This window comes from Peromyscus maniculatus, chromosome 17, assembly GCF_049852395.1.
Source record: "Peromyscus maniculatus bairdii isolate BWxNUB_F1_BW_parent chromosome 17, HU_Pman_BW_mat_3.1, whole genome shotgun sequence".
Classification (NCBI taxonomy): Eukaryota; Metazoa; Chordata; class Mammalia; order Rodentia; family Cricetidae; genus Peromyscus; species Peromyscus maniculatus.
This window is the reverse complement of record NC_134868.1, coordinates 7,100,473-7,125,538: the sequence shown is the minus strand read 5'-3', so window position 1 is coordinate 7,125,538 and position 25,066 is coordinate 7,100,473. Positions and strand designations below refer to the sequence as shown.

Here is a 25,066-nt window from a genome sequence, read left to right as displayed (position 1 = left end):
AAGAAACAGTAGGCATCATATGCCCTCATTTGATAAACAGTGCTCCCTTAGTATCTGTGGAAAACTGAATTCAAGATTTCTCATGGGTACTCAAGGTCTTTACATAAAATGCAGTTGTATTTGCACATAAACTACATATCCAATAATACAATGTACATGCTGTGTTATTATGTAATGTTTAGTGAGAACAATGATAAGAATAAAAGATAAATACATACTGGTACACAGTTCTTTAAAAATTTTCAATATATGGTTTGCCAAATCCATGAGCATGGCTATAGTCCAACTATAAATGATAATGGTATTATAATAAAACAAGACAGTAATGAAATCAAAACTAGTAATAAAATCAGACAGACCTATCAACCAATGGAATAGGGTGGAAAGCTAGAAGTATATCTAAGTATTTGTAGTCAGTTGATTTTGATCTACAAGAACTCACACTAAAGAATAGTCTCTTTAAAAACAGGTATTGGGACACTTGCCTGTTATCTTGTAAAAGATGAAACTAGACCCTTATATAAGAAAAAGAAAAAAAAAAAGCACTCAGTCAACTCAAATGGATGAAGGACTTAAGCACAATAAGACCTACACAAGGCAAAGTTCACAACATCAGTCTGGCCAGTGATTTCTTAGGTAGGACTCCAAAAGCATGGGCAGCACAAGCAAAACCAGGTAAAGAGATTCAATTAAATCACACAGCAAAGGACTACAAAGGTGAATAAATAGCTCCTGGAATATGTCAATGATATCTGCAAATCATCTGAGAAGGTCCAATGTATACAGGGACTCATATTTCTCAAAGGAGATGTGAATGGTCCTTCCTCTGTGGTTACAGTTGGTTATCTGTGACCAACTGTGGGGTGAACCACAGATCACACCATTACAAAAAAAAGAGAGGATAAGATACTTTGAGAGGAAAAAAAAGAGAGCGTTAAATAAATTTTATTACAGCGCATTTTTATGAATGCAATTTTGGTATAATTTCTAAAAACTCAGTGCAAAAGTAATTATAATAATAATCTATAATGATTATATATATTAGCACAATATTCTGGATAAATATCAATAAAAACACCTCAAAATTTTCAATTAGTTCTCATACTTTTATAATTTACTATTTGACATTTTAATGACACATGTTATACTCTTTTGGACAGAACTGTTAGAGGGGGTTACAGATTCTGATACTTGAGTATTAAAAACTAAAATATACTCAAGCAGGAAAACTGTAAGTACAGAAACAGTACTTTTTAACAGAATACCAAGAATAAAGGTTCTAAAACATTCTATTTTGAAAAACAAGTACTATTAGTGTTGTAAAGGTCAGTGATTGGCCTTGTCAGGCTCTAGGGGTACAAATTCAGCCTGCTCCCAGATGCAGGCTGGAGTCATCTGGTGGTCGCCGTCATCTGGTGGCCGCCGTCATCTGGTGCCGCCGTCTTTGGATCCTAAGCATGGACTACATTGGTCTGTGATGGCTGCGACAGAAACGCTATTTGTAGCAACACTATCAAAACTTTCCTGGATCTTCTGCTGGAGGCTCGTCTTTTCTCTCACAACATCTCCACACTTCTTATCAACACGGATGACAGAAATATGAGACAACTGTCTTCCACCCGTATTCACATTATTCCTAAGTGCTGCACTTTGGGGCTATATTTATTCATTTTGAACAGATGTCAAATTGTTCCCATCAATTCTTACAAGCAGTTCTTTGTTTTCTAGACCTGTCTACCTATCCTTTTGCTTCTTGTAGTGTATCAGGAAGAGCTCCAAATGACACTGAAGAGCAGTGGTGAGATGAAATGGCTTTATTTCCCTCCTTTTCTGGGCTGAAACAGGTGAACTTTAAGTTTCTCATCCCAAGACTAACTACATTGTTTTATGGGATCTGTGAATATTGAGGGTTCTGACTTTGTGCTTTAATGATTTTATCTGGTTTGTGGTTACAACACTTGCAGGATGTAAGAATGGTGTTCCTGTTTACTTCTATATTCTTGGAGAGATTATAAAGAACTGGGAAAATTTTTGGCAGGATTTACCAGAAATACCATCTAGATGTGGTGCCCTTAAAGAATTTGTTCCCAGAACTGGAGAGATGGCTCAGAGGTTAAGAGCACTGGCTGTTCTTTCAGAGGTCCTGAGTTCAATTCCCAGTGACCACATGGTGGCTCATAGCCATCTATAATGATATCTGGTGTCCTCTTCTGGCCTGCAGGCACACACACTGGCAGAACATTATATACATAATAAATAAATAAATAAATAAATAAATAAATAAATAAATAAATCTTAAAAAAAAAAAGAATTTGTTCCCATCAAACATAGAGCTGGTTATAATATCTCTTTAAAATCCTTTAAGTGTCATATAGTTTGAAGTTATCTTTCCTCTTTCATATCTAAAATTAATAATTTTAATTTAGTTAACACTGGCTAGATCTCATTTTTGTTATTTATGTTTCAAAGAATTAGCTTTTAGTTAACTCTCTTAATTACTGTTCTCAATTTCGTTAATTTATGCACTAACTTCTTTGTCTTTTCTACTTATTTTGGCTTTACCTGATCTTTCCCCCCTAATTTCCTAATGTGGGAAGTTCAATCACTGATTTAAAATGCCTTTATCTATACATAAGTCACTAAGTGATTAAGTATATTTTCACTACAACACACACATTATAATAAGATGCGTTTCTATTTTCCTTTAGATTAGAACCATTTTAATTTCTCTTCAGAGTAACTGTACTCATGGACTATTTAAAAGCACTTTGCTTAGTCTCTACATTTTAGGGGATTTTACAATTTAGTTGTTCATTTCTAATTTAAGTCCATTCTAGTCTGAGGGCAATATTTTAAGCTTTCCAATTAAAAATTGTTAAGGTGTATTTCATTGTGACTGAGAGTGTGACCAACTTTGGTTAATATTCCACATGTCCTTGAAACTAATATGAATTCTGCTGTTACTATACGAATTTACTAACAGATATCAATTATATCTGATATTAATTGATGGTGCAGGAGAACTGAACAATTTTGCACTTTGACTTTTAGCCTGCTGGATCAGTCAATTCATGTGTAAGGTCTAGAATCTATCAGCTCTTGACTCACCAACGGGGACATTTGTTAGATGTACACATTAAGGTCCATCAGGGCTTTCTGGAGAACAGACTCCTCTATTATTATCATCAAACACCTTCTTCCTTCCTGAAAGTTTTCTTGCTCTTAAGTCTTCTCGGCTGAACTGATACAGCTACTTCCGTCCTCTTCCTCAGGATCAGTCATCACAGTCTGTTTTACTCCATCCTGCTACTTCAGCTTCTATGTGTAGTTGCATTTCAAACAAGTTTCCTTGCGCTAACAATAGGTTTGCTTTGTAGGTAGAAAGGAGATGCCAAAATGTTGGGTTTTCCCTCATTCCCTAAATTTATTCTACCTCATGTTTTCTGAGCTATCTGTGGCTTGCCATTTGACATTGGTGGGAAATTCTCAGTCATTACTGGTTCATTGTCTCTTTTCCCTTCTCTCTTGTTTCTTTTCCACATGCTGTCAGGATGTTACACCTTCCATAGTTGTTGAGTTCTCAGGTATTCGGTTCTGTTTCTAAATCTTGGACCCCATCCCTTTGGAGATTCAGAAATTTCTTTTGATATAGCCTCAAGTTTACAGTCTTTTCTGACACAGATCCATGTTATTAATGGGCCCAAACACCCTACCAAGTCTGTTAATATATAGTTTCACTTTTTTCCCCTTAGAGCTCCCATCTCTTTGCTAATATCTCCCATCTGTTCACACATGCTGTTTACTTCATCCATTGCAGTTCTTAGTATCTTAACCAGAATTGTTTTAAGTTCTGGCTCTGACAAATCTAACTTTCTTGCAATATCTGACTCTGATTCTGATGCTGCCTCTGCCTCTTCAAATTATGTTTTCTGATTTTTGTATGCTCTTTATTTTTTCCTTATATCTAGAAATGTGCTATGGGTAAAAGAAGTACACTAAATAAGCTAAAGTAATGCACTGATAAAGTATATATGTTGGGAGTCTTCTAGAATTTCAGGATTTGATCTCAGGCTGTTAAGTGAGTCTTTGCTTATGAAGTGCCAGGTTCTTGTGCCAGGTTCAATTTTTACACATTATCCCTATAGGTTGGGCAGGGATTATCTTGGGATTGAAGTGCACATTTTTCTTTCCCTCTATCAGGTAGGCTTGAGCAAAATTCAGTAGCTTCAGGACTTTGCTCTGTGTATATACTCTTCTACCAGAAACATTAAAGAAGGAAATGGGGTACCAACCCCTGCTCTAAATCTCAAGTCACAGCTGTGATCACCATAACTTCTGAGCTTCATCTCAGAATGCTCTACAAGCTAGACCAAGATCCAGACAGAAGGCAGAATTTACAGGACTACAAGAGGACGTCCCTAACTGGGTATCATCTCACCCATAGGAATCCATGTGGAACACAACAGACAGAGGAAGCTAAACCTCAGCTCTCCTCCACGAAGGAAATGCCTGGATATGTTCCTCACGGCATACTCAGTGCCCACTTAATAGATATCAAAATCAAATCAAGCACTGACGTTGCTGGGTAGTATCACACTGATGAGACTACCTAGAGGGATGCATAACACATGAGGAGGAGCATCTTTTAAATGAAATATGTCATATATGGCCCAGCACAGTTGTATACAGATCACTGTATAGTCATAAAAGGAGAGAGGAGTTCATATGAAATAAGTTGGCTTTTCAACATGAGGACTCTTTCAGGGGCGGTAGAAATGGGGTAATGGATTATAGCAGTTGTTAGATCCTAGAGTTCATTGTTAAAACTATGGAATTATATTTAAATGAGTTTATAAAATAATCAACCAAACACTTCAAAACAGCAGGTAAATGTGGTTCAATACAAGAGTAAATTGTTAAGTTGGTTACTGAGATGTACTGAACCAGATGATAGTTGGGAAATTAAGGCATGAACTTACTAAAGCAGTGATGACTTATTATGGGTTCTCTACTGTTCTACATTATTATGCCATAAGGCAGGAGGAGTTTAAAATGGATCTGCCCTCATCACTTACCAAAAATAAAAACAAAGCATGCAGATAAACTTCAAAACATTGCTGCAAGTATGAAAAACATTGCATTTTATTTCTAAAAATAGCTTGTTTTGGCATAGACCTTTAAATTGTGAAAGCATGGCTGTGCTTTTATCTAAAAGTGTTGAGCTCTGTGGGGTGTCCTTTAATATCAGTAAGAATGCTGCCAGATGTGGAGAAGATGGGGGCTCATAACTTCACTGTCTAAATAAAAATCCATTTTTAACAATTGTATTGTAGCTTTCTAGACTAACTGGAGGCCTTTATATGTTTCTTTAAAGAAAAAGGTTTTGGAAACACATTGAGGTCAAACCCCGTAAGAGACTTCCAAAAACATACTAGGAATTTTTAATAGGCAAATAACTTCCTTTAGCCTTATTGATATGGCAAATTTTATTAATATGGCAATTTTTTCTCACTTTTTGAAAAGACATCTAAGTGTGCATATTAAGATGTAGAGATAGATAAATGATAAAACCCAAACAAATATTGTTTAACATGTTCAGGGCATTAATCATTGTATGCATTCTGTGGGTCACGTAGAAATTATGCTTATTGTATTTCTTTTCACATTATGCTTTTCTAAATACCAAAAGCTTTGCAAATGCTATAGATGTTATCAAATCCTAAGTGGCCAGCATATAGAAAAACACTTCCTCACAACCCAGCCCCCAGCATCTCTCCTGCCTCAGTGACTCCAAACCTGCTTTTGTAGTCACATTCCATCTACTGGCCAAGCAGGTGACTTTGCATGCTCCCCACTTAAGATGTGAAGTGAAGGGAGCTTCTCTTTCAAGGCCAGCTTATCTATGCTAAAATGGTTTTCACAATGGAACTCTTAAGTCCCCAAGGGTCCATCTCCATCCAATCACTCAGAGAAAGCATTTACACATGAAACACATACCCTGTCTTTCTTCCCTTTCCCTCCTGAATTTACCATTTGAAAGTGAAGAATTTGGTGGCAAATTACTCCAGATTCCTTTATGCCTAAATTATATACATTTGAAAAAGGCATCATTTTCACTGAGAGAGAAAAAAAACTCTACTTCTATGTAAATGTTAAGTGTGAACTCTGATCTAGGATAATAAAATGACATTTTATAGAGTTGTCTTAGGAATTCTTCTCTAATTATCTGCCCCAAAGCTTTGCATTTTTTTTAAACATTGAAGACCAATTGATGCTCAGGACCAATTCTAGATAACAAAATTCCAGATGATCTGTTTTCTTCTGTCCAAAATCTTAAGTTAAATGCCAGTTTTTAATTACTGTGCCATCTGTTAATTTTACATTCAACTAATCTTCTCAAGTGTACAAAATAATGTGATTCTTCATGACATTTCCACACACGTATGCCACTGTACTCTGCTCATATTCCTCCTGTATGTAAACACTATCTTCAGTCCACTAAAGCTCTGGTGATATTAGTGTTAGAAATATTAATTTACCAACAGTGACACATGATGCAGTATCTACTATGGTAGGAATATGAACATAAGCCTCCCCCCCCAAAAGCAATGACACAAAGAAGAAACTACTGTGATTTATCTTTTTATGGAAATAACTTTATCTCAGTGTAAAAACATTCTGAGCAAGAGCTGGAGATGTTGCTCAGTTGGTAGAGTGTTTGCCTAGCCTGAATGATGCCCTGGATTTGATCTTCAGTACTATCTGAAACTGGGTGTGGTGGAGCTTGTCTCCAATCCCAGCACTCCAGGATGATCAGAAGTTCAGGGTTATACTCAGCTACAAAAGCAGGTAAAGACCAGCTGGGGCTACATGAGATTCTGGTTAATAGTAGTAATAATAATAATAATAATAATAATAATAATAATAACAACAATAAATTTTTAATGAGGCTAAACATACTTTTCTTTAGAATACTACTTTTAAAAATAATTTATTTTTTATTTTATATGCATTGGTGTTTTGTCTGCATGCATGTCTGTGTGAGGATTTCAGATCTTGGAGTTATAGATATTTATGAGCTGCCGTGTGGGTGCTGGGAATCAACCCCAGGTCCTCTGCAAGAGCAGTAGTGCTCTCAGCCTCTGAACCACCTCTTCAGCCCTAGAACACTACTTTAAAATCCAAAGGCAGGCAAAGGAATTTCAATTTTTATTACTAGAGGATCCTGATGGGAGGAGGTAGGAAAGCCCATAGGGAGAATTACATGGAAAAAATGATTAAAAGAAAACCTTAAATGAAAGAAATTATCTTCATAAGTAAAGATGACACATCTAAGTCAGTCTGAATTATAAAAGAAAAGTGTCTTGGGCAAAACAAAATGATTTGTTTTTCAAGGATGGCTATTTCCCACAGAGCAACTGAGGTTACATTTTAATTATTTTGTATTATTACTGAAAATTAGAATCAATACTCAGTTAAGTAAAATATGAAAAAGAAATAAAAAAAAAAACAAGACAAAAAGGCTTTAAGGATTCATTTCTTGGAAAAAAGACTCTAAGAGATCATGAAGAAAAATGGGAGTAGCAATCAAGTTCAGATCACAGCCTTAGGTGAGAAACAGAATTAGAGTGCTCAGCTACAAGGACAGGCGGCAAGCTGCTTCATGTCCTCTCCATCCCTCAAGCTTCCTCTCTAACTCTCAGAAAAGGTTTATAGACAAGGCCGGCCATACCCCTTCCCTGAGCATGTTTATGCATGGGAAGGTGTACACATGCAAGTGTGTGTACAGACATATCACACACACACACACACACACACACACACACACACATACACACACACTCACTCACACCATACATACCCCACACACACTTAAACCCACTCACACACTCACTCATACCATATACACACACACTTAAAGCACATATCCACTCATAACAGACATACAACACACACTCACACCACACATACCCTTACATCATACACACACTCACAGGACACTCAAGTGCACACATTCATACCACACCCCCCTTACACATATACACATTTACAGTGTCACACCATACACACACACACACACACACACACAAATACATACCACACATATATACACATTCATAGTACACACACAAACACACACTCATACCACATGCCATTCTCTCTCTCTCTCTCTCTCTCTCTCTCTCTCTCTCTCTCTCTCTCTCTCTCTCTCTCACACACACACACACACACACACACACACACACACACACACACACACTAGACCTAGTAGTAAAGAAGTGGAAAGAAGTCTTGAAGGTTTTTTTCTATTTTCTGGTGTCAGTAAATTATTCTCTGAGCAACAATGGTACCAGAAAGAACAGCCACTCTTAAAGTTCATAAGAAAGAAGAAGTCTAATTGTTGGTCTTTGAAGCGGTATTTTCAAATGTGCATGGGTAGCCTAATCCATGCAGAGGGACACAAAGAGCCAATGTGCCACTACACCAGCCAGCAAGCCAGGGTAATGGGCTGTTTGAGGGCAGACAAGATACGGGTTGATTTGGAGGGAAAGACGGCAAAGGTTTTGAAATGGTCTCGTCACAAATGAGTTGGTAGGATAATAGGAAGTAGCAAAGATTATTCGATGGTATAGCTATAAAATGTTTATTCAGACCTAAAATGAGGAGCAAGAGCAAAGCAGTGAGAACAGAAGTGTAACCCGGGAGTTCAGTACTGAAAATGGGTTACATTGTGACTTCATTAGAGTGAGACCAGGTCCACCCATCAGTACATACATTCTAAGGAAGACTCCTTGTAATTCCTAAACATAGCTGTCGTATAGTTATAACAACGATCATAGAGGGTAAGGCATTAAATTCATTATTTTTTCTTCTGAATATATTGATTTTTTTTTTTTTTGCCACATTGTTAGTTGTATTCTCTGAAGATCTCCGTGTGGGTGTATTTTAAACAAGGCTAGAACTAGTTATAAATGCCATCTTATCTCTGTCCCACTCCCTGGGATGTTTGAAAACTTGAACTCTAAATTGCCTTCAAGCTCAGGAAAATGCCACAGTGGTATACAGACTTTTGTTCTTTCTGAATTCCCAGAAAGCTTCATAGAACAAAGCAGTTCAACGGATAGACGCTTTATGACTAACGAACAACTGAGCAAAGGAACGGAGACAAAGAAATGTAATTTTCTGTGTGAGGTGGCTGAGTTCTTCCAGTAGCCAGATTAACTCTGTGCCGACTTCCCACAATTTTTAAACTTTCATTCTTGGAGTGGCCGCTCCTCCCTTCACTTTGTTCTCATTAGGAACAGACTTGCTCCATAGTCACATCTGTGTCTTGTACTCTACACTTAGCCAGACCCAGAAGAAGAACATACAGAATGGAGCAGATGAGTGGTTGGTCTTCACTCTCTAGCTGCCTGGTAATATCAGTAATTCTGTGAGCATCTGATGGGACTTACACACCTATGTAAACTCTCTTCACTTGCACTCTACCAAAGGCTGACATAAAAACATTCAGATATTATTTCTGCCCTCCCATAAGGACTGTCATAAGACTATGTACCTATAGGTAAGCCAGGCCTGACATCAGAGGAAACAAACCTTGGCTTTGCCATGCTACCAGCTGAATGTCTTTGGGCCTACAGATGAATGCGGCCTGATTTCGGTTTTCCTCACACAGAGAAAAAAGGCTCTATGCTAGAGCAACACACTTCCCCAAACTTTGTAAATGCATATATAAAAAAGAAAAATATTTAGTGAAACTTTAGTCACATTTTAAAAAGATCATAATGGAAGTGTAGGGCCCTGACACCCCCCCCCCCCCGCCCCCATTTTGGGTAGCTGCCACCTTGCTTGCCGACCTTGACCTTAATGCCCTCCCTATGCTAATTCCCTGCCATTTTCCACCCTCCTGAATGCTTAAGGGAAGTTCCTTGTTTGTGTATCCTGCATATTGGGCATTAACAGCTTAGATGCAAGATTGTAAAACGTCAGTAGCGAACTTCTGCCCTCTGGGGTTCTCCCATTGTGCTGTAAGCCTGTATTTAAGGTTTCCTCCCTCTTTCAATAAACATTCAGCATTCTGCTGAGGCGAGTGACCTGCTGTCTTTTGTCTTTGTTTTTCGATCCACAGCCCCTCACTCAGACATGGTGAACAGGTGGTGGTAGCACAGGGTGTTATCACTACATAGAAGTACTTTTTGTTACTTGGTTGCCACGTGCCTTTTCCCTCACTCATATTCCCAAGGAGAGTGATCCCTCAGATATCTGCTAGCAATTCTAGGGCGCCACAAAACACCATTAGAGAAAAGTTGTATTTAACAGCTGAGACCCCTTTAGTTACTATAGCAGTCCATAATTCTATATGTTCGTTTCCTCTAAGGCTCTAAAATCAACATCAAAAGAATTCATACTTAAATGTACATTAATCTTACAAATTCTGCATCAGCAGCATCTTTCCTTTATGTTCTGAACACATCTGTAACATCTTTTAGTTATATTCTGAATTATACACATGTAGGATCCCCTTTCAAGAATGCGATTCTCTTGCCTCTAGTGCTGACAGCATGCTGTCCAAATTGGACAAGCAGGACACAAAAGAAAGGACTGTGGAACTTTGCCAAGACAAGGCGGGCCAGCCCTTCAGAATATCCGGCTTCACAGAAAAGTCTGTCAGATACGCTAGGCCTCTAGGCCAAAGATAGATGCCCTAACCTTGGGTGACTGTCCAGGCAGACAGCTGCTTCTGTCATTTCTCACATTTTTTGGAAGTCACTTGTTTGCACTTCCTGCTTACTGTGCTTAGTTGAAAGGAGGACTGTGTGAAGACGACAGTGTGTGATAAACTACGCCTCAGACAGAATGTGTGGGGCCTACTTGAAGCTTTACAGCACAGGGATGCTTCAGTCAGTTAATGTAGCAGAAAGCAGCAAGAGACAGACAGACAGACAGACAGACACACACACACACACACACACACACACACACACACACACACACGTTTGTTTAGGGGGCTCACAGAACGCACGTTTCAATACGCCTGAGTGGCAGCAGCATGGGGACGGGAGGACACTGTTGAAAGCCAGGGCTAGGGAAGTTGTGGGTGAAGTCGAAGGTGACGCGGAAGCCAAAACCCAGGTGAGCAGGAAATTACTAGTGTCCATTACAGTGATGGGTATACTGTAAAAACCAGGAGATGGTGCATACAAGCGCTGGCCCAAAGTCCCGCAGCAGAATGGAAAGGTAACTGAAACTTAGACAAGTGGGCAGCACTGCATGTCATATCTGTTTTTTTTTAATTAAGAAAATTTTTATTCATTTTACATACCATCCACAGATCCCCCCCTCAGCCCCCTCCCGCTTCCTCCCCAGCCCAGCCCCCTCCCCCATTCCCTCCTCCGAAATGGTAAAGCCTCCCATGAAGAGTCAACAAAGTCTGATACATTCAGTTGAGGCAGGGCCAAGCCCTTCCTCCCTGCATCAAGGCTATGCAAGGTGTCCCACCACAGGTAATGGGATCTAAAAAGCCAGTTCATGCGCCAGGGAGGGATCCTGATCCCACTACCAGGGGGGCCCTTAAGCAGATCAAGCTACACAGCTTTCTTGCTTATGCAGAGGGCCTAGTCCAGTCCCATGCATGCTCCACAGCTGTGGGTTTAAAGTTCACGAGTTCCCATTAGCTTGGTTCGGGTTGTCTCTGTAGGTCTCCCCATCATGATCTTGATGCCCCTTGCTCCTAGAATCCCTCTTCCCTCTTATTTCCATTGAGGGAGCCTTTGTATAGAGTTGGCAGATAAAGTTTAAGGAATGAATGAGACCAACGATCATGCTGGGTTGAACTTAGGGCAGTTCAACAGACATGGCTAAGAAGTGGAAAAGGAGTCAGAGAGAGTTATAAAGAGAGGGAGGGCACTGTGATGCAAATGTACATGCAGGGCAACAGATTTATTAAGGAAAAAACAGTGTGGTCCAGTGGATCCCATAAAGCTGAGGTAGGGAACTGCTTTCTGAAGTGTGTTCCACAATCACTAGTTCCGGTAGCTGTTCAGCAGTACTACAGACTAACCTGAAACAAACCTTCCCAAGTCACGTTGATTGTGCCTGTGGTGTTTTACCACAGCGACAGAAAGCACACCAGGACAGACGCCTTGACTTTCTCCACGCGGCTTCTTCCACCCCCATTGCCTGCCCTTTGTTTACAGCCCACTCTACACAACACTGTTCTTTACACAGGAAATGGGCCTAGGAGACGCTGATATAAAGTAAAATTCAAAAACAGGATACCAGACCTGGAAAGGTGTGTGTGATGATTCTATCCAACTTCTCTGTTTTATAGAAGGAGGTTAAAACATAATCAATGGCCACAGTGTCTTCCTTCTATTTTTTATAAAACATAAACCAGTAGTATACACCCAAGCATTCGGATGAGGGATACAAAAGAGAGGAATAGGAGAGAAACCGAGCTTTCCCGAAAAAGTCACCCGAGACACAACCAAGGTGGTCTCCTGCAGAGGAAACTCAGATCTGACTCAGCAATGTGGTTTCCTAAGGAGGATGCCTGGAGGTCAGAAAAGGGTGTAGGATTTCCAGGAACTGGAGCTATGGTTGTGAACTACCATGAGAGTGCTGGGAGCTGAACTCTGTTCTCTGCAGGAACAGCAAGTGCTCTTCATCATGGTTGTTGAGAATGTTACAAGAACTCCTTGAAATGATATGTTGCTTTTAAGTGAGGTTTATCATGTATAAACAGAATACAAGTGATTACATTTGCAAATACTAAATTCCCAAACGGAGTCACTTACAACAGCAATATACGGTCTGGTAATTAATGGAATAATTCAAGTGGTACTGATGTTAAAAACTCACTGTGTGTGTCGGGGGCAGGGGCGTTCCCTGGGGGAGGATGCCTGGGCACTGGCCTGTCATGGTACATGTGGTGCTCAGAGGACAACTTGTAGAAGTTGGTACTCTCTCTCCAGCTAAGCCATTCAATAGCAAACTTAATAATTCTTTAAAAAATTTCAATTGTATACTAGTGAAAATTTACAAGAAAGTATTATTTGTATGAAGCTAAGTATAGTTTATCTAAACAGCATTTCCTAAAGCATATACCCTGAAACAGTACATCTTACTGTCAAGTAGATTCAGGAATTTTATTTTTTTTCTTTTAGAGATTGTTAAACATATGTAATGGATTTAGAGATTATTAATAATATGTAATGTTCTAAATTTGAAGTTTAAAACAAATGGCTGGCTTTACTTAGTCATTTCTTAAACTTATCTACCCACAGAATCTTTTCTCTCTTTTCATTAATATGGACACATGTCACAGTACACTAGTGTCATAAGGAACAAGATTGGCCACCCTTGATCTCCGATGACAGCAAGAGGAGAATTCAAGTAAGTAGATGGTGCATGCACCATGTATTTTAGGTTTTGGTATAAACACAATTTTGCCAAAAGATTTTCTTTTCGGATGCCATTTTCAAAGACTCCTGATAAGGTGAGTACTTGCTCACAGGTTAAAGCGGAACTCTAACAAACACTACCACCACCAACAATAACAGTTCTCAGGGCATACTCAGGTTTCCTATCAGCAGGAAAGACAACGGACATAAAATAAGAACTGGCTATGCACACTTTACTCTCTAAAATCAGCTCCAAGGCATAAAGAAAGGTAGTAAGAAAAAAATCACATGATTAAAAAGCTGCTATTTAGCATACTCACACTGCCCATTCAAGCTTCTCATTCTTGATTGAGTTGTACAGGGCCTGTAAACAGAGGAAATAAGATCAAATTAATGTTTTTATTCTGTTCCATATGCTGAATTCAGTAAAGGAGCAAAGTCAAAGGCTTCAGTAAATGTTGAGCAACTTCCTCATGCCTTCACAGTCAGAATATCTTAACTGATTGGTCTCTAGAAGCTGAAGAATTCACAGGGGAGGCAAATGAGCATTTTATGAAACAAAGAAACACGCATTAAGTAAAAACTGCCTTTTATAAATAGCACACAGTACTGTACATTGTGTCTTGGTACAGTAGAATTAGGCTATGATTGAACTCAAGCAGGGCATTCTATTTCGTTCATTTAAAATATGCTCCGACAACTTCATTAATATGGACTTTAAGAGCAGTCCAACTCTTCAATAATGGAAGAAACGTGATTGCTCTTATGCTACCTAAAGAGTCACATGCAAGAGGCCTTAAGCCAGATATGGAAATGTATCTGGGATAGTTTAAGTTTATTATTCTAAGGTCATAATTCTCTCTCCAGTTCAGTGAGTGCTACCTCAATATATAGGTACAGTAAGTGATGAAGAATGAGACAGAAAGCTTCCCAAAGGGCTTGGTAAAACAGACATAATCATACCAGCTAAGACAGCTTTCCTGGCCCTCCCAGAACCAGTATTCCATATAAAGCCCTTGTGATCAATTTGCTCATCTACAGCATCTACCCAGAAAAATACTTTAATTTAGAATAAGATAAAATAAAGAAATGACAAATGCATTTCTAAGATGTAAAGCTATGGTAGAAAATAATACAGAAAAAATAATAAAACTTCGATACTAAAACTTTTCTAATAAAGTCTCAGATCTCTTAGGGCTTGAATGTTCAGCAAAGACTATCTACTCTGTGACAGAAAAGGAGGGTCAGATGCCACTCAACCACTCACCAGATGAGGAAGGTAGGCTTCAGAAGGTTGAGTGTGTACATATCAGCAAAAAGACTGTATTCCCATAGCAAATTCCCTTCTTATCAAAGTGCTTCCAAATTTAGTAGACATATATTGAAACTACAGATTTTGTCAAAATGATAAGAAAAGTAACCAATGTAGCTCTTTAATAAAACACCCCACCCCCAATAAACCATAATAGCTCCAAATGTGAAGGTTTTAAAACCCTAACACAATGCCAACAAATGGAAAATTCCACATCATGAAATTTTGTTTTAAACCAGGTGAGGTAGTACACACCTGCAAGCCTAGCACAAGGGAGGCTGAAACAGGCAGATCATAAGTTGAGATAAGCCTGGGCTTATAACAATTTGGGGTCAACCTGAGCTCTATAGTGAGACTGTCTCAAAACGGTAAAAAAAAAAAAAAAAAAAAAAAGTATGAACAAAACTATTCTAAGTCCCATGTAAGCTTGCCTTCAGACAGTGCATATAATGTCTACTCCCCTCCCCAATGACTTTCTTAGTCAGATTGGGTTCCTTCCCAAGATAATATGTAAGATATGCAAACACTGATTATGCAAATTTTATATGCAAATACTCCAAGGCAAAAGTCTGAAACATTTTTGGAGCCAAGCACTTCAGACAAGGGATACCCAATCTATGTTATCAACTTCTTTTATTGTCTTTCTGTTGCACATGAAAAGCAAAACCAGGTAACTCTGCCAATCCACACTAACATGCCATGTAAGAACTAAGATTTCCTTCGCTTTTTTGAGGCAGGTCTCCTGTAGCTCAAGTTGATCTCCACCTCACTTCATAGCCGAGAATGATCTTGAACTTCTCTACTTCCCATTTCTGCCTCTTGTGTACTGGGAAAAGAGGCATTTATTACCCACCTGCCCTTTTAATGTGGAATTCTGGATTCAATTCAGGGTATTTTGCATGTTAGGTAGGCACCTGATTATCTGAGCTACATCACATCCCTAACCCAAGAGTTCCCTTAGCTTCAATGTCAAATACCCAAAGGGTACGTTAAAGGCAAGGGTGAGCTATTAGTTTATGTAGCCAAATTATAAATGGATAGAACTAGACTCAGAGATGCAGAAAACTCTCTATCTTTTCTTTCTTTCCCTCCTCTTTCTACACCAAACATCCCCAAGGATTATTTCTCTACTCCATAACAATGGTTCTCTGTGCACATCCAAACCCATTGTGTTTCTAGTGAGAAAAAAGGACTTTTTCTTTTAGTTCCAGCTGTTAAAGTCCCGAGACAACATTCTCATTGTGGTTTAGTTACCTATTTTCTGGTTTACTGTCCATTTCCTAGACAACGAGGTTCTGGACCAGGCCATTCCCGAGCAGTACTGGCCATCTGTTAGGAAAGGGCAGTCCCGGTCTAGTGACTATAGACTAGTTCCTGGGCCCAGCAATATTCGGAATCTGTTTGTGACCCATTCAGCAGTACCAGAAGAAAGGAGTTAAGCGATGGCACAAATTAATGCCACTGGATATTCACCACCTCTGTCTGATTCTGTTCGCCGTCCTCCTCAACCTCCTGCCATCTTCTCTAAGAGGCATTTGTCAAGGTTCCTATTTCCTCCTCCTTTCTGATAGGAGAGAATCAGCACAAATGGAACTTCGGAGCTGAAAGGAGCAAGCCCTACCTTACACAGGATGAGGAAGGTGAAATCTAACACCCTGCAGACATTTCTCACAAATGTAACTCTGAAACAGCATTCATTCTTCCTCTTCTACTCTGTTGTTTGTTTTTGGTACTGGGTTGAATCTAGGACCGTTCTAGCTATCATCACCCCCAGTTTTCTACTTACATTTACTATCAATTAATTGCTTTTTTTCTTGCTAATCCTAAACTTGACAGCCCTATATGTTCCTGCCCTAAATTAAGGATTATGGGGAAAGGTAAAAAGGCTTGTGCTTCTTTTAGATGGATTCAAATAATGCAGAGCACTGGAAGATTCTATTCTTAAAAGATAAGCTTCACAGAAGAGTCACTGTTGCTAGGACACATGCTTCAAGTACCTTTGTCAGTGAGGACAAGCTTGCTAAAATGACCTGTACTCTCTGTCCACTTATAATCAAATGTACTGGCCATGTGAGTGGAGAAACCTGGAGGTGCAGGTACAGCTCAACAAAATAACCCCTGGACCTGGGAAGATGGCTCAGTTAATAAAGTGCATGCCATGCACACATGCGAGACACCAGTTAATATCCTTAGCACGTATATTTTTTAAAAAATGCCATGAATGGCAGCATGTATCTATAACTCCAGTAACTGTGAGAAAGATTCCTATTCTCTGGTCCAGCTGAATCAGTGAGCTCCATATTCAGTAAATAAGATGGAGAATGCCTGAAGAAGACACCCAGCCTTGATCTTTGGACTATTCTCTCTCTCCTTCTACCCCCGACACAGGCATGGTGTGGGTTGCTAACCCTTCACATAGCTAGAGATAAATTATCTAGCTTAGCCAAGACATCAGGGTTTGTGGGTTAGTACTGTCCTGGCAGGCTGTCTACTTCCCCTTAGATTGACAGCTGGGGTTAAGTGGGAAAAAAAGTACCACAGGACCCACCCCTATGGATGTACACAGCGAGGTGATGCCTGCTATGGAGGCTGAATAACATACCACCCAAAGATGCCTATGTCCTAATTCTTAAAATCTCTGAATATTTCCTTATATGGTTTAAAAAAATCTTTAGATCAAATTTAAAGGGTTTGTGATGGGGAAAGTCTGTGGGTGGGCTCGAAATGTAATCGGAAGTATCTTTACAAGAAGGCTGAGGGCAATTGAAAGAAGCAAAGAGAGGGCCAAAGAAAAGGGAACAAGGACGGTGGAGCGATGCAGTCATGAGCCAGTAGGCAACCCCCACAGCTGGAAGAGGCTAGCAGCAGATTCTCCTTGGATTTTTCAGAAAAAATGCAGCCCCATCTTCACATGAATCTCACAGTTCCAGTCTCCAAAACTTCGAAAGGAAGTATTTCTGCACTTTTTAAATACAATGCATTTGTGGCCATTTGTTACAGCAGCCGCAGAAAACCAATGCACTAGGGTATAAATGAAAGGCAGATAACTTAATAAAAGCAACTTTCAGAAGTATTTCCAAGTCAGCCGCTAGATAAAAGTATCTTTCCCTTTATGGATGTCATCTGAAAGTATGAGAGTATACACCAAAATTTGTCAAGTTAACTTTTACAAATGAAGAGAATTTAAAATTTTGGACCCTAGCCCAGAGCTCCAGAACTCTCCTGGAGGATTCTGTATGAATTATCAGCAAATATTTCAAATGCCATCCAGACATGATGTTAAAAGTCACCGTTCTCTAAGCTTAAAAATCTGGTCTCTAACCACCATCCCTGCAACTCATCCCGGGAACCACCGACACTGAACTGGACAGGTGCTTCTTCAAGTGTGAAGATGATTAATTTTAAGACTGAGAAAGCAAATACTTACATTACAGAAAATATGGGAATTCGGTCTAAATTTACTTTTAAGTCCTTGTTCCTCACTTCTGATTGCTTCTCGAAGATGATAAAGTGCCATTTTATTCAAAGCTTAGCACCTCCCTGGCAGCCCACACAGGCTCCGCAATCTTTTCCCATTACCACATTGTATAATCAGAAGTCTCTCTCTGTTTCTCCAGAAGCACATTTTGTGTAGTTGACAGAACACATGTATTTTAGTTAAAGCATCTCTAAATTCCAATGATGGTTTCTCCTCTGTGGATCCTGAATAATTATGAAAATCATGGAAGATGTTGCACAGCTTCCATTTTTAGTGAAACTGATACTGATCACTGTGGAATTTATACCACCAAAATTGTGCCACCACCATCAAGGCCATGGTTCTGTTTCCCAAACGCAATAGTGGCTCATGCACTCATTTAGAATTAAGTTGATTTTTAAGTGTAGAATTAAATATGCCCACTTTGGCAGTGGTATCAGAGAATAGCAAATTTGAGAAAGACATGCTTGCTGGACACAGTGGCAAACACCTGTAATCCCAGCACTCAGAAGGTAAGAGAAGGAGTGTTGTCCCATCAGAAGCCATCTTACCTAAGGACTGAAATCCTTAGGAGGGGAGGAAAAAAAGTAGAGGAGAAAGCAGAGGAAGGGGGAAGACTTAGCTTAAATTTAAAGTTTAACTTTAGTTACCAGACGAATGTCAAATTTCATAGAAAAATCTCAAAATATATTAAGGCCAATGATCCACATGTGTTCTGATCTTCTATGCCTTTATATCAAAGAGCGACACTATCCCTTGCCTCACTAGCATTTGTAATTGATTCCTTTTTTGCACTCCATCACCTGTATAGACTTCTTACATCTGTGCAATGTATGAAATGCTGTGATTGATGAGAGTTTTGACTTTTGTTTTTTTAGGTGGCTGAAGGTAACCGTCAGATAGAGGTGAAAATGGAGAAACTGAAACCTTAGCCTCCAGACATTCACGATGGATCCGTTTACAGAGAATATTCTTCAGTGCACAATGAAACGAGACTGGCTCATGATAAATATCCATATCCCAGACTCCACTGGAATTCACCTAAGTATAAAGGGCATGACACTTTAAAGAAGATCAAAACCAGTCTAGTGGGCACTTCTCTCTTTGGCTAATATTCAAGGTAACAAATGCATGCCTAAATCTGGCTTGTGTTTTTCCATATCTACAATTAGATTCAATTTTTGGATCAAGCCATCAGGTAAACAAAGCCAAAATCTATGTCCTGGGCAATTAACTTAACTTTGTGCTGTGGTGCATGTACAAACCAGAATAGCAGCCACAGGGATATCTAGCCAGAAATGGACATATCATCACAGATCCACACTGGAAATAGAAAAATGTAGAAGCCCTACCTTAATGGGAATGAATATGAGGTATACTAATATACAACTCATCATGTAATAAACATTTTGAGCACTTTGTAAAGACTATGAAGGCATCATGCCAGGTACGGATGAATCTCCTTATTCTGCCTTCAAGGGTCTCTTACATAAGGAATACAAAATTGCTGCTAACCCTGGCTGACTTCACCTAGCTGAGAATTAGTCACCTGACAGACTCTATTAACTTACTTCTTCCCACATACAACATACAAGACACTTTCACACACTGGATTTAATAAATGACATTGTTTTATTTATGTAAAGAAAAATTCATTGAAAAGAGATCCAGAGAAAAGCAGCTAAGCACATGAGAGGCAGAAGTAGGACACATGCTTTTCAATTATCTACCGAAAACAGATAATTTAATTTACCTAATAGTTAATCTTGATTGTCAACCGTTTCTGATTGTGTCTGTAACAGGCTTTCCAGAGACAACTTAGATTATAATACTCTGACCTAATAACTGAATTGACTGCTCCCCACTGTGTGTGTGTGCCTCTGTGTGTGTGTGTGTGTGTGTGTGTGTGTACACGTGTGCCTATGCATGTGGGTGTTCATGGAGACTAGTGATCAACATCCAGTGTCTTTTTCCATTTTTCTCCATCATTTTTTGAAACACTGTCTTTCAGTGAACCTGGAGTTCATCAGTTAAGGTGGGCTTATGGGCCAGTGATCTCCAAGGATCCACCTACTTCCACCCCATTCGAAAGTGTTGGTAGTTACAGATGTGGACCCCCATAGTCAGCTTCTACGTGGGCTTTAGGGATTCAAACTCAGGTCCTCATGTGTGCCATTTCTCCAGCCCTTGGATTAATCTCTTGGTGGATTCATAACATGTTGATATTAACGGAGGTGGTGAAAAGTGGGAGACGGAGCCTACTTGCCAGGAAGAGATAACTTGAGGCAGCTGTGCATGGAGATTATACCTTGTTCTGACTCCCCTGTATTTCCCTCTCTCTCCTTCCTGCATGCCATGGGGTGAAGAAGATACTCCACATAACGTTCTGCACAGGTTAACGGGTATCCGTGGACTGAACCCTACACACCTGTGAGCCAAAGACTCCTGTTCTTTACATGGTTTTTGTAGGTATTTCGGTCACAGCAATATTGGAAAGCTAGCTAAAACCTTGGCCTTATATGCCATCTGAGAGGCTTGCATACAGCTACCTTTCTTGGCTCCCTTCAGTTCTCTCAGCCTATGATTTTACTTGGAACATACACAGAAATCAGCTCTTTTCCCAGGGCTTGCCCACATCCCTTTCCTTCCATTCCCCACTAATTTTTTTTTTTTTGTCATTCTTAACTGGAAGCATTACTATCTAATCCCAAATCCCAAGTATGGACCTCAAAAATTAATTGATGCATATTATCTATTTTATTATTGTTTAAAGTTTTTACTTCTATGGATTAGATTCCTATGAGTAAAATACCCTTGTTTCCCCTGTAATTGTACTACAGCATTTTAAGTGTTTATAAATTTTGTTTTGTTTTGTTTTTCGAGACAGCGTTTCTCTGTGTAGCTTTGTGCCTTTCCTGGAACTCACTCTGTAGCCCAGGTTGGCCTCGAACTCACAGAGATCCGCCTGCCTCTGCCTCCCAAGTGCTGGGATTAAAGGCATGCACTACCACCACCCGGCTAAGTGTTTATAAATTGAGAGAATTATATATTGTAACAGATATACCCTTCAATTGTACTTACAATGAATTTATGTTATTTGTCTTAACACCTAATTATGACCTATGCATTTGCCCTACCATTTTATCATTCTGTCTTTTTTTCTCAGTGTATTTAAAGGTACATAGTAGCCAGGCATGGCAGGGAGAATTCCTGCAATCCTAGTACTAGAAGTAGGAGGATCAGGAGCCCAAGGCTGGCCAAGTTACATGGCAAGCACAAGGCCACCACGGGATATGTATGATCTTGTTTCAAAGCAACACCATTAAAAAAGCACATGGTGGATATCAGCACACTGCACTTCTACACACTCCGGCATTATATTAATTCTTCAGCGTTTGCTTAGAGTTGTTTCAGATATAATTGATACAAAGTGAACTCTGAATCTTAAATGTACCTTTAAATACATTCTGACAAGTGCATTCATATTCCAATTAAGTTACAGAACATAAACACCAACTCCAAAAAATTCTTCCATATCCCCTTCCAATCAATTCTCTCACTAAAACTGTAGACACGTGCTCATGAATTGATTTGACATCAGGTCCAAATGCCAGTTCAGCACTCTAAAATATAAGCATTGTAACTCCAGTATCTATAGGACACACAGGAGTCAGGAAGCTGAGGGAGCCACACCAGGAGGGAAAAGCTGAGACAGAGCAGGAGTTAGTCCTCACACATCGTCTATCTTAGCTTTGGAGGAAGGCAGCACCACTGTTCTGGGCTCTTGCTTTCTTTTCATAGGTAAAGCAGAAGAAATTATTCAAAACTGGCACATGTTCAATTGTAGATATACACAGAAATATGCCACAAAACCTAGTGTGGCCCAGAGAAATCTATAAAACATGTAACTTTTGAAACCCTGATTTATGTATTATTTATTAGTCTCTCTCTCTCTCTCTCTCTCTCTCTCTCTCTCTCTCTCTCTCTCTCTCTCTCTCTCTCTCTCTCTCTCTGTGTGTGTGTGTGTGTGTGTGTGTGTGTGTGTGTGTGTGTGTGTGTGTGTGTTGGACGCCAGGGGTTGATATAGGGCATCCTTTTAAATTACTCTGCACCTTAGTTTTTGAGACATGATTTCTCACTGAACCTGATGTTCAGCTGATAGTGTAACAAGCTCAGGAATCCTCCAGTCTCTTCCTACCCAGCACCGAGAATGTGGACATGCTGCACCTGGCTTTCTAAATGAGTGCTTGGGATCTGAACTCAGTTCCTCATGCTTGGACAACAAGCACTTTAGTGGCTGAGTCGTCTTCCCAGGTCCAGCTCTGAAACTTTTAGTAGATGGAGTTGATTAGAAAACTATCAAGAATAAACAGTAAGAATGAATAGATACAGCGACATTCCTGATTTATGATTTAGATTCAAACTTCTGAGCAGCTGATGTTTCACCTGGTACTTTTGGATGATCTAGCCATTTCACAATAGGTGCTATCCCCCCCACACAATGACTGTCAATGAGACTTTACATGTCTTACTTTCACTTAGCCTGACTGACATACATGTCAATTGTATGAGATGTTACTCTTGTATGAGAAAGAATGTAACTAATGTCTACATAGATTAAGTCATCTGTCCAATGTCACACAATGGTGACAGCAAATACCACACACAACAAAGACATGACAGGGAACAGTTGAGGAGCGACTATGTACTCAACAGAATACCTTTTTATAGTACAGTATATAATACATTTCCATAGTATAGTACATAGTATACTACACAGTATTAAAACATCAAAGGAGATGTCTTGTAGCTGCGTGTAATAGGATTATCATTGTGTGACAGTTGTACAGTTTTGGTTTTGTTTTGAGACTGGGATTAAACATAGGGCTATACCCAGGCTAGCCACAGACTCTTCCACTGAGCCATACCCTTGCCTCCACTTTCCCTTTCTTATTTTAGGACAAGGTACCACTAAGGCGCCCACGCTATTCTTGAACTCTCTTCTGTTGTCTAGTAGATCTCCATCTTACAGTCCTCTTCACCTCTGTCCACTAAAACTCCCACACTGAAGCCGGGGAAATGGCTCAGCCAGTAAAGTGCTTGGCATGCAAGCATAAGGAGCTGAGTTCAGATACAGTGCCATTTTTAAAGTCAACTGCAATATGCCCACATTCTCAGTGCTGGGTGGGAAGAGACAGAAGGACCCCTTGATGCACAGCCATTTTGGCCAAATCAACCAAGTTTCAGGTTCAGTGAGAGATCTTGTCTGAAAAAGTAAGGTGGAGAATGTAATCCCAAGGAGGTGGGATTACCAGTTTATGCCGCCATACCCGGATTACCCATCTAACAGTATACATTAATCTTTTCTTAAAGCCACTCATTTATTTACATATTCAGTTAACAAATACTATGTCCAGAGGTTAGCACAAAATATTTAATTTCAGAGAGGTTAAAACAGAAAATTAAAAAAAATAAACAAAAAGGTAGAAATAATTTTGGTAGCTCTGGTGGCTTATCAGTTAATTATTGTAAGGATCGTTTTAGACGAGATGGCCAGCGAATGTCATTCTGCAAGGAAGAGGAAAACACAACCCAACATGCAGGATACAGTCTGGAAGAAAGGGAGGAGCTGCTGTAGGAATAACTGAGCGGGAAAGCTCCAGACAGACACAGAGGAGATGAGGGAGGAGGCAGTGGGCCTTGGGTGTGGAAACCTTGGCATGGAAGAAAACAGACAAGCAGGCCCCGGGGGGTTTTTAGCTAGAAACAACTAGATGTCTATTCTATGCAAGCTGGGTAAACAGTGGATTATCCTAAACAGATGAGTGGCCTGCTGTGATTCATGATTTTAAAGGAATCCCAGCTTCTGAGTTGGCAGAAGGCGAGGGAGAGTCATGAGGCTGCCAGGGTTCAGGTAAGAGATGTAACTGGGGCTGGGTGACAGCAGTGGCAGAATGGGGGTGTGTCAGGCTCCCCCCCTAAATTATGAGAGAAGGGCGGCCCATCTCTGCACAATCAAAGCATAATTGTTTGAATGAGTAGACAAACTGTTCCAACAGCAACTCCAGAAATACAATGTTTCCCACCAAGACTTAGTTAAATACAGTTTTAGTAAATATACCAGAATATATTGTTAAAAATAAATAGCCTATGGTCTGTTTCCATTTTATGGGAAAGTATGGATCTATACAGACACAAAACAATGACAACAAATCACCACAATGTCACCAGTGATTATCCTTGGAGATGAGGTGGGGAAGATTTTATATATATATATATATAATCTTCTGTACTGTTAAATGTCTAACATACCACACATACATCACTTAACTAAAATATAGTTAACTAAATGACATTAGATTTTAAAGTCTGTGGATGCTGTCTACTTTTAGTCCTGACAATACTTCATAAATCATCTTGAAGCCAGTGTGTTTTAAAATCCTTGAGAAAACAAGGCCTTCATTAATAATGATGCTTAATACCACAAGTATGAAAGTATGATGGTGGGTCATAAATACAGGTTTACTGGCCTAGAAATCAGCAAAGCTAGATTCAAGCCTGTAAATTATGAAGTAAATGTGATTATTGGACTTCACTAATCTGGAAGCTGGAGAGCTGGACGTTGAATGCCTGACCAAAAGCAGGATATCTGATTAAATTTAAACTTAATGAGTCTTTTCAGTATAAGTATGCCCCCAAATTTTATATCAGACATAGGAAAAATTGTTATCTAAAATAACCTAAATTTATCTGGCTACTTTGTAGCCACACTGGTTAAATCTGGCAACCTTCTGGTAGTAGGGACTTGAGCACAGGACTCAGACCCCAGGCTCCTTTTTAGTTGAGTATTTTACATTCTCTTTATACCATTCC

The 25,066-nt window shown here is 39.5% G+C and overlaps 1 protein-coding gene across 11 annotated transcripts in view; it reads right to left on the bottom strand.

Moving 5' to 3' along the window:
* Psd3 (pleckstrin and Sec7 domain containing 3) overlaps nt 1-25,066 on the bottom strand; it is a 539,468-nt gene that overhangs the window by 90,799 nt on the left and 423,603 nt on the right. For all 11 annotated transcript variants that reach the window (XM_076553255.1, XM_076553257.1, XM_076553256.1 and 8 more), the window contains one exon: nt 13,724-13,767. In XM_076553255.1, the coding sequence (XP_076409370.1) occupies nt 13,724-13,767 (44 nt within the window). The remainder of the gene's footprint in view (nt 1-13,723; nt 13,768-25,066) is intronic.